This window comes from Alligator sinensis, unplaced genomic scaffold (assembly GCF_000455745.1).
Source record: "Alligator sinensis unplaced genomic scaffold, ASM45574v1 scaffold1588_1, whole genome shotgun sequence".
NCBI lineage: Eukaryota > Metazoa > Chordata > Crocodylia > Alligatoridae > Alligator > Alligator sinensis.
In genome coordinates this window covers 196,088-207,319 of record NW_005843091.1, presented here as the reverse complement: position 1 = coordinate 207,319, position 11,232 = coordinate 196,088, and the positions used below count along the sequence as shown (strand labels likewise).

Here is an 11,232-nt window from a genome sequence, read left to right as displayed (position 1 = left end):
AGCAGTCCTGCAGTTGTGCAGTGGGTTGGACCAGATAACCATTGAGGTCCCTTCCAGCATTATGGTTCTGAATAAACAGTAAGAGCTACCACAAATTTTCCAAAACATCATAATGTCATAAAAGGCAACAACATGTACTGCATATTCTGTACTGCAGAATGGAAAATTCTAACAGCACTAACGTGTTTAGAGTGTATCCAAGGGAGTTAAGTCGCTGTATATTTTTTTTTTCAAGAAAGGTAAGATAAATCCAGTTGTGAGATGATAAATGTATCATAACTCAGATCTTAGGAGGCAATGCATTATGCAACACACAGCTTGATGAAAGAGTATACTCTAGTGGATACATTTGACACGCATTAAATGCCATATCTTTTTTTGTGTGGGTGGGAGTGCACTAAAAGCAAGTTAGTGATTAGAGTGGGTGTTATAGCTGTTTCAAGGCAGGCAGAAGGTAGGTGGTGTTGAATAAATCAATTAATTGAGTCAAAGGTGTTGGCACAAGAGAGTGACTCATTAAGCAGTTAAACAAGGTTTGGGGTTTGAATATAGAGGTGTTTACCTGCTTCACCCCACGGCAAGCAGTCGCCCCTAAAATCTGTTTAACCTTTTGCTGTAACACGTAGAAAAATAAATAAAACACCGTTCAGCCATATTAAATGTAAAGTATTAGGTGAGCTTTTTCAGTTAACAATATTACTTGCTTCCTTTTTCTCTAGAGAATTATTATAAGAAAATTCCTGTTTAGATAGAATTAGGAGAATAAAAGGACATGGATTGGAACTGGGTGGAGTTTCCGGTGCTATTGCTGTTGTTAAAATCCAGTCCTGCTTACCAAGCGAGCAAGAGGGGCTTTAATGATCTTGGAGCACTCTGATTAGTAGTCTCAGCAGCCAGTTGCAATGCTTACTGAAAAAACCAATCAGAGTGCTCCGCACACAGACAAACAGCCAGACCTAGGGGGGTGGGGGAGGGAAGGGTGGCAGTGTGGGGCTGGCTGCATGCAAGTTTCCCCTCCTGCTCCTGGGAGGCACCAGCGGTGCGGGCTGGTGGCACGCAGCACTCCATCCCTACCCCCCGCACCAATTATTCTTGATGGGCAATTCGCTAGTTTTATTTAAATGATTGAGGCACCGGTAGGCTTCCAAATTGCTTTAAAATTGTAAACATGTCAATGAAACATTGTGTTCAACTGATACTTACCTATATTGTGGCACTTCATTGTAATTGCAGAAAAATGCAGATCTTGGGGTTTATAACCAGAGAATTGGAAGGGGGGGGACGCAGAGGGGGGCTTGTGGCGGTTAATCAAAGTATTTATAATTTTTAAACAGAAAACCAGGAACCCTGGTGCTCAGGACCATGATCATTTTTAGAATGAAGATAAGTTTTTAGATTGTAGGAAAAAAATGGATTTGAAAGGTTCTGCAGAATTTGCTGACAGAATATTTGTTCTTATTGTCCCCCTCCAACTGCCTGACAAGTTCAGTGGATATATTACCGAGAGACTAGGAGAATTTTGGTTTCCATGTTTGAGATCAGAAAGCCTTGGAGTCTAAAGCACAATTCCTGAAGTGGTGGTTGAGAATTGTGATCTCTGAAGTCAAGAACTTGGAGGAAAGATGAATCTGTCTAAAGAGTGGCAGTTCATTTTGTTTGGAGGGTTAAAGGTGTCAGCAGAAAAAGTAGACATTTTGTATGTGTTAGTGTTATTTTTATAAATGCGTTTTTTCTTATGTTATGCTTTGTTTTTTACTGTTACGATTTAAATAGTACTTTGCTAAGAGTTCCTATATTTTTATTTAATTAAACGATTTAGAAGTTGCTAAAGCTAAAAAGGGCTCAAGGGTGCAGAGGAACAGGAGGGGTACAGAGGTGGCAGCAGCTATGGCTCTGGCCCTGACCCAGGATTAGAGCTGGAACCAGAGCTGCAATAGCTGCCTGCCTCCCACTATGCCTCATACATGAATCCAAGATGAGGAGCTCTTTTCCCCATGTTACATGGGGGGAGGGGATTCATCTTGGAATCTATTAAATATGGCATATATTCTTAAACACAGTAGGTTCATGTTGACAGAATGTTCAATTTTGTATTCCATATGTCATATGACAGAAATCTAGAAATAGTCTAAACTGTCATCTACTTCTAGCAAACATTTTAAAAAAGGTGTTGTTTCTGCCCCAGATTTTCAAAGTGGTATATTTATTAGGGCAGTTCATTCTAATTTGAATCATAACCTAAATTCAACAAGAGCAGGTGAAATTATTAGAGCCCAACATTTAGTTATTCCAATATTTACACACCAACAGGTCTGGTTAAGCTCAGAAGTGCATTCCAGTGCCACACTCAGTCAAAAGTGAAACAATGCTATGAAAATATTCTGGTGTGCTACCTCCTATGCTGAAGAGCAAAGATCATTTTGTACCTGCAGTGGATGGATGGCTAAGTGAAACAGTGACAATCACTAAAATAAAAAAAGGGAGTACAAATTACTTTGATATTTCAGAAGACATTTGCGTGGCACTTTGCTAAACCTTCCAGTATGTCTTGGTAGGCATACCGGACCATGCAGAAAAGTGAGGCGATCCAGTTATCTAAAATTAATCAGTTTTATTATTCCCCTATTCATAGACTGCTCAGAATTGATGCCATGATTCATTATGAATCCTGTGAAATAAGCAACCATTTTCTTTAATCTTGTTCAGACATCAATAATGTCCCCAAATCCACACCTATATGCTCTTGTGAAAGAACAGGCAATAGTCCTGGCCAAAACTGTAGAAGAAAAATCACCCGGTTGCTATCTCGATATGACAGAAGAGCAACGGAAAACCAATTTGGATCAAAAGAAGTCTCTTAAGTGAGTTAAGCCTCAAAAAAGAGCCTTCAAAAAGTGGAAACTTGGTTATAATACTAGGGAGGGGTATAAATAAAGTATGGGAGTATAGGGAAAAAATTAGGTAGAGCAAGGAACAATTTCATATGGAACTGGCAATGGACATAGGCAATAAAAAGGGATTCTGTAAGTATGTCAAAAGTATGAGGGGGACCTGAGAAACAATATGTCCTTTACAGAATGCAGAATCTAATTGGGGATATTGCAGAGAAAGCTGAAATATTGAATGCCATTTTTTTTACTTCACTTTTCACAAATAAGGTCAGCTACCAGACGATATGTGCAATTGACAGCAATGATAGGAAAGGAAACAGTCAACCTAGAGTAGAAGAACAAGTTAGGGCTTGCTTGAAGAAGGTGGATGCTTTGAAATGAGAAGGGCTGTATGGGATGCACCTTAGGGTACTAAAGGATTCAATGAGGTAATATTGGAGCCATTGGCTATTCTTCATGAAAACTAGCAGAGGTCAAGTGAGTTTCTGGATGATTGGAAAAGGGCAAATATAGTGCCCTTCTTTAAGAAAGGGATGAAGGAGGATACGGGGCATTATACACCAGTCAGAACTCAATACCTAGAAAGATCATAGACCAGGTCCTGAACAAATCCATTGTGAACCACCTAGAGGAAAACAAGATGATCGGGAACAGCCAACATGGATTTGCAAAGAAAAAAATCATACCTTAGCAAGCTGATTTCTTTCTATGATAAGATGATAGGCTCTGCAGATGGAAAGGGAACATTGGATGTGACAGGCCTTAACAGTCTCCTATGACATTCTCATTAACAGGCTAAAGAAGTACGGACTAGACAAAATTTAGGTAAATAAATGACTGACTGGGTCATTGTGTTAAGTGAATAGTTATCAATGGCTAGTTGGATGGAGGTCTCTACTGGAGTTCCCCAGGGATGTGTTTAATGTCTTTAGTAATGATTTGGGATTGAGTACACGCATAACGCATTTGAGAATGACACTAATTTGGGTAGAGTTGGAAACCTCTGGAGGGTAGGGCTGGGATCTAGAATGATCTGGATAAATTGGACAGCGCTCGTGAGGATTTACTTGGAGTACTGTGTCCGGTTTTGGGCTGCACACTTCAAGGATATGGATAAATGGGTAAGAGTCCAACACAGAGCCACAAAAATGATTAGAAGTATAGGAAGCATGACTTATGAGGAAAGGCTGAAAAGCTAGGGTTTTTTAGTTTGGAAAAGAGAAGACTGAGGGGGGGATTTGATAAGTCTTCAAATACCTGAAGGACAGTTTATAGAGTGGATAAAGATTGGCTTTTCTTTGCAGCTGTAGGGCACAGGACTAGGAGCAATGGCCTCAAGCTGAGGTAGAAGAAATTTAGGTTGGGAATTAGGAAGAACTTTCTGTCTCTGAGGGTTGTCAAGCATTTGGAACAGAATACTTATGGAAGCTCCATCACTAGAAATTTTCAAGAGCATGTTGGAGAGATACTTGATTAAGATAGTTTAGTCAGGGGTGATCTTGCCACGAGCAGGGAGCTCACCTAGATAGTCTGTAAGGTTCCTTTCAGCCCTACCGTTTCCTATGATCCTATGAAGTCTGTTCTTGGGTGGGTGTATATCCATATATAATATAAAAAAGATTTAATAAGAAAATGCATCGTTCCACATCACCAATTTCTTTTCCATTGGAAATCAACCTGCAAGGCCCCAAGCTCTAATACTGCTTGGTCTGGAGGCATTTCTATTGTAGCATGAACTGGCATAAGTTTTCATGTTTTTAAAAATCACTCCTTGTTGTATGTGTTCTCTTTCTGGTTTTGATTCTTCTCGCTAGTCACATACATGGCGTTATCTGCCCATAGTCCACAAAGAGCTGGGAGTTTCTGTGAGTTTGTGCAGTTCTTACTTTACTTGGGGCTCTTGACTCCAATTATTTAGTTCTCTGTGCTATTGCAAGACACCTTTTTTTAACATTATACATTTTTATCTATACTGTGGTTTCAAAATAGGCTACACTGTATTAGTACAGGTCACTTTTTATCATAATGCATTATATAGTTCCTTGGGTGTCAGTGCAGTAGTGTAGATAAAACTTAGGATGTGTTCAAAATATTTTCTAATTGTTTTCATTACATCTAGCAATTCATATTTTGCCTGTTATTTTGTGTATTAAGGGCATATCACCTGGTTCGGCTATGAAAGCCCTCGTAGCTTCTGGGACTACATTCGAGTTGCATGCCGTAAGGTATCACACAATTGCATCTGCAGCATTGAGAACATGGAGAATGTCAGTTCTTCTAGAGCCAAGGTAAGAAACAATATATTCAACATTTTTCTATATTACAATATTTACTGGATGTATGGTATGGGTTTTTATTTGATATTCCAGAAGATATTAATAGGTTTATCCTGTAAAATTCTTTACAACTTTTAAAATGACTATATATTTAAGAAGTATTGCCAGGCTTATAAAACATCTCTATGTAAATATCACAAATAAAATGGTACAACAGTGAGCTTATTTCTTTGCTTAAAAAATGAAGTACGATAATCCTCAAATCTCTCTATTGAACAGGGTTTTATGCTGTTACAGGATGATCCTCTTTATACTATCTAGCACACATGATTTTATTAAATGGAGTGAAATCATGCCTGCTGTGATTAATATTAATATTAAAATGGGATATTTGTGCTGTTTTATGTTCAGACTAATATACTTTGAGTAAATGATAACCAAATATCTACTGTCTCTTTAGTGGATATATAATTTATTCGTTAACAACTGCCCATATATTTTTTGGAACCATTCCTTGTGTTTTGGACCATGTCTGTGTCTGGTTTTCCGTTCATCAACAGTAATTTTTAGCAAGTGCAAAAGCAAATGTGTGATGCATTTCTTTGATTATTTCTGCCATGAAATCTTGAGTTGCCAAAGGATCATTAAGTAATACATGTCCAGCATTTTATAAAACCTGGTTATCAATGCCATCCTAATAATATATGATTGCACTTGTCCATTATATTTTCTATAAATTCTCACCATATTTTCACCAATATGTATTGCTGTTCAGTATATATGTGTTTTTAAGCTGACTGGTGTAAAGTAACATATCCTCCGTTCATTGTACTACAGACAGTTGTAAGCCCTCTTTTCCAAGCATTCCTCTACAACGAACACTTCAGGAAACTGTATGCAAAAATAGATATGAACTACTGTTATAGTGGTTGTTTCCTAAATAACCAGAAGTCATTGTTTCTATCCAAGTTTAGCTTTCTCTGTAAAACTGATTTTCTGGAAAAGACAAAAAATGTTATATCTGACTTTGAAGGAGTAATCCAATGGGCAAGTGAGCTAAGTAAAGTTTAGATTTGATTGTTAAATAAACTGGAAAATCTTCTTGGAATAGCTCGCCAAATGCTTGCATTCCTCAACTTTTCTGGTCTTGAAAATGCACTGCTTTTTTATTTTAATCAAAATAGTTTTCGCAGTGGTTGTCACATGTGGAAGAAAAAAAACCCTGTTCTATCCCAAAGCTTTGCAATAACCTTTCATAAATAAAGTGAGTGGTTTTTTTTGTTTTTTTGAGAGCATGACTCATTAATTCATGATAACCTAGCATATTTACAGCATAACCATATTTCTTATTTAGTAAAGAGTTGCTGCTTGCACCGCATTAAAATACCCCTCAAACCACTGTTGATTTGAAATGGCTGTTTTGATGGGGCTTATAATGTTTGGAACAGCTAGTGTACTGTGTTAAATGAGTCTTTGCAATTTAACTATACTGAGTCCTGATCAATATTATTCTGTATAAGTTATCTTCTGAATTTTGTATAAAAACATTTTCTGTGTTTTTAAATGGTGGAGTTTTTATCTCTGGGTATGGACAAACATACATTTGAAGTACTCCAAATCCTGATCCAATTAGCAGCCTTCAAATTTGGAGTGCTTCAGCTCCATGCAGCTCCTGAGCCTCTGGAATGCATCAAAATGGCTATGAAGACATACAGGAGCAGTGTCATCCACCCCCCTGACTGGAGCCTTTCATGCCTCTGAAGGTACCCAAAGACAGCTCAGCACATGAGAGCAAGCATCTTCACTGGTTCTCTGCCTCACTCTTCTCTTCTTCCTTCTCTGCCTCCCTCCCCCCCCCTCCCCAGTATAGTAGTTTGACATTTTAAACTGCACAACTTCTCTAGGTTGTTTGAGATGAAGATGAATCAGAATTTTATAGAATATGTTGCTTATGTATACATAAATATTTTCTGGAGGATTGACTTCTCGAAGTCTTGAAAACTTATTGCTAGCGTTTGAAGCATGGCATAATGTATCTTAAAGCTAAGTGTTTTCTGCATTCTTGGATTTCCTTAGATGTTTATTTAAGGGGAATGTTTGGATTGGATAAAAATATAGCCTTTATGCTAATGACAGCTTTTTGATATGGCAAATTTTTTGCTCCTGTGACTTTTAAATTATTTATGCCTTATTTATGCAAAAGGATCCTGGGATATCGTGAAAAATAAAAATGACAGTTCACACTCCTGGCTAGTTTTCCTGTTTAATTTAGATGAGGGACATTTAACTTGCATGGCTCCTTTTTTGGCTGGCATAAAAAACAGACACTTAAGTGACTAATGGCAAATGTTTGAAGTCTTGTCCAATATGAACAAAGTTCCTCTGTATTCCATCAATATATTTCTCTACATCAAATGACAACAAAAATGTATCTTTCTCTTGACTTGATATTTTATTATCCTTAATGAATGCAGTTCATATAAATTGAGATAATGGACTATAATCTGATCTAGCATTTTTGCTAGAAATTTTGTCATGGGGGAAAGAGCTGCATATACTTTTTAATTTTTAGTAAGAAGACGATTTGCCATGTTAAATTAGGGATAGTTTTGCTGGACGTTGGAAGTCATGATGGTCTGCTTAAATAATGTAACATTATGATTACTGTAAATACACTGTTTGAAATACGGTGTCTTTTGAATTATGACTGCATTAAACACGCAGTGTTTAAGTTAGTTTGCTTAACTATAAAAAGCATGTCCAAATGCCCAGCAGTCGGTCAAAGTTCTTTAGCACATTTATTCTAGAAGTAAGGACTTACTGTGCACATTTTTCAACTCTTTCTAGAGGTGTATGAAATCGGAGATTGTTGACAACTGTAATGATTCACATACTACTTCCAACTTACTTTGCCACAGTATTAAGAATCTTGATGTATGATCTAAACTGTGCACTTTCTAATTCATTAATGCGGGTTAGAGGCATGTGTTTGATATATACTTGGCTGGTAGCAGTGAATTATGAATTTAATTTTTAATTAGAAAATGTATGGGCTGCATTTCTAGCTATTTATGAAAAATAAAAATTATTAACAGTTTTATACATGGGCAGACCCATATTATATTATAAATATAGGTAAAAATACCAATATATCGACAAGCTGAGGTGAAATATAATAGTGTTGGAAAGGTGCACTACAATACGTGGAGAGTCTTAGAATTTTCAAATCTGTTTGCACTGTCAGATTTAAACACTTCTGTGACATACACTATATATAAATATTAAGAGTAGAAAATATGTTTGTGTTGTCTTACAAGAGCATTCAACTAAGAACCTTTAGCCTAAGTAATACGTAGGCCCCTCTCTTCCTCTGTATGCCTGCATCTACAGGCATATCGCATGTAAAAGTAAAGATTCTTGATTCACAGTTCTCATTTCAATGCCCCTATAAAATGACACAAACACGTTCTCTACTTTTTTTCCCTCCTTATCCCTCTAGCAGGCAACACATTTATATTTTTAATGGCTTTTCTCCTCCAGCTGTATGGGTCTCCTTTCCAGAAATACAAATGAAAAGTGCTTCATTTTACTTAGTTTAAGATTTTTAATGTTATTTGTTCCTCCTCTTAGGGCAGAGCCTGGATCAGAGTAGCGCTTATGGAAAAACATTTGTCTGAATACATTTCTACAGCTCTGAGAGACTTCAAAACAACCAGGTGTTCTAATGTTTAACTTTTTTTTAATGTTAAAACTTTAAAATGTTGCTTCAGCAAGGGATTTGGGTCTGGGAGTGAACTTGCCATTTAATCAAAAATCATAAGCGATAAATAGTTCTGTGCTTGCATACTAATCTAGAGACTGATATTTGTTTGTTAGCATTTGCCATAATTGGAAACTTCTGTGTCCCTCTCTGATTTATAAAAGCTGTTGAAGCTTTGTTGGAAGTTGTGTAAATTACATTTTTGAAGAGAGAAATTGTTTCAACTTCCAGGGACACTTATACTAGTCCCACTGCTGCAGGTTCGCTAGTGAATAAAAGAAATCAAATAGCCTTTATTGCCTGATGGTTGGTCAGACAGTGCATCTTTATACATGCATTCTTCATCATAGACTGGTGTATGTATAATCATAGCTGGATATTATTCCTTCCTATTGGGTATCAGTGCATTACCATTCTAATCTGCTCTGTTGTTCCCTTAACTATCTTATCAACTGTCAAGTTATTCGGGAAGCTGCACCTTGATTAAGGCAATGCTGAATAGAGGGAATTTACAATCAATTTTTAACAACTTGACTTTGATACCTCTCAGTCCTTCAAGGGTTTTCATCAGGTTCCCTGTTACATTTCCAAGGAGGGTCTGACAGTCGGAGGAGATACTGCACTACCTCTGAAAGACTAGTTCTGGCAACACAGGATATAATTTATGCTTCCAGCTCCTGGGAACCCAGAGCAGGCATTTCCTTTCTTGTTATATGGTCCACAAACATAGCAGCCCCAGATGCTCCATTGTCTCTGGCATTGGTACCATCATAGAGGGAGTATCTGGCTACAGTGATTGTACCCTATTCCCATATGTCACTAGAGCAGGGGCTATTTGAAGGACACCACTGATTTTTTTAAAAATTTTTTTCAAGAAACAAGATTGCATTGACAGGCTTCTAGTAAACATCCTATTAGCCACCATGAATGTCACTCCTCTATACCATCATACCATACTTCCTCCCCCCTGCCCCCCCGACCTTGAAGTCCACTTGTTTTTTCTAGTATACCTAAGGGACACTTTTGTGTGGACATATGAGAAGGAATCTCTAGACAGTTTCCACCAGGACTTTAACAACTTTCACCCCTCCATTAAACTGACTCTGAAATACTCCACCCGACATATTCATGTTTTGGACACCTTTGCGAAACTTTGCACTCACCACATGACCACCACATTGTATTGTAAATTAACCAACTTCTACAGCTACTTCCATGTTACCACATGTCTAAGCACATCACTAGATCCAGCATCTACACAGTCGCATTCTTCGTTACAACCGGATTTGCGCTGATCTTACTGACCAGGATGCACACATTTAGGAATGTGAACAGGGATTTCTACACTTCCAATCCACAAATCACAGCACTTGAATCGAGAGGCAGACTCAGCCCTCACCCTGATCTGTTACAATACCAACCCTGTCACAAAAAGAACAAAATCTCTTCAGCTTGAACACCTTGGACACATTTACTAATGACATGCAGCCTCTCAAGGAAAATGATGATCATCTCAAGATAGCTGTGGGGATGAGCCTGTTCTGGTTTATAGGCAGTCTCCCAATTTCAAACAGTCTCTCTCCAGCATCAGATTGCTGAACTCCAGTTTTTACTAAGGCATCAGGCCTTGTTCCAGACCCCAGTGCCAACTGTGCCCCCTCATCAACAGAGACCACAATCACCTAGACTGCAAAAATATCCAGCACACCTACTGGCTGGGAAGTGACCCTCTCAGCAGCACAGAAGCAGAAAGGGATCTTGGAGTCATAGTGGACTCCAAGATGAACATGAGTCATCAGTGTGACAAAATCATAAGCAAAGCTAATTGCACTTTATCATGCTTCACTAGATGCATAACTAATAGATCCAAGGAGGTGATACTTCCCTTCTATGCAGCGTTGGTCAGACTGCAGTTGGAGTACTGCGTCCAGTTTTGGGCACCGTACTTCAAGAAGGATGTTGATAGACTCAACAGGGTCCAGAGAAGAGCCACTCATGGTTAGGGGCTTACAGGACAAGCCCTATGAGGAGAGACTGAGGGACTGGACTTCTTCAGCCTCCGCAAGATGGAGGGGGATGCAGCAAGGGATCAGAGATGCTCTGTTCACCAGGACGCCTCTTGGGGTAACAAGGAACAGTGGTCACAAACTGACAGAGAGCAGATTTAGGCTAGATATCAGGAAAAACTTCTTCACGGTAAGGGTAGCCAAAATTTGGATTGGGCTTCTAAGGGAGGTGGTGCTCTCCCCTACTTTAGGGTTCTTTAAGAGAAGGCTGGATAGACATCTGGCTGGGGTCATCTGAC

At 38.4% G+C, this 11,232-nt stretch overlaps 1 protein-coding gene across 1 annotated transcript in view; it reads left to right on the top strand.

Moving 5' to 3' along the window:
* RUNDC3B (RUN domain containing 3B) overlaps positions 1-11,232 on the top strand; it is a 101,151-nt gene that overhangs the window by 27,774 nt on the left and 62,145 nt on the right. The window contains exons 4-5 of the mRNA XM_025193702.1: positions 5,046-5,179; positions 8,798-8,883. Of these exons, the coding sequence (XP_025049487.1) occupies positions 5,046-5,179; positions 8,798-8,883 (220 nt within the window). The remainder of the gene's footprint in view (positions 1-5,045; positions 5,180-8,797; positions 8,884-11,232) is intronic.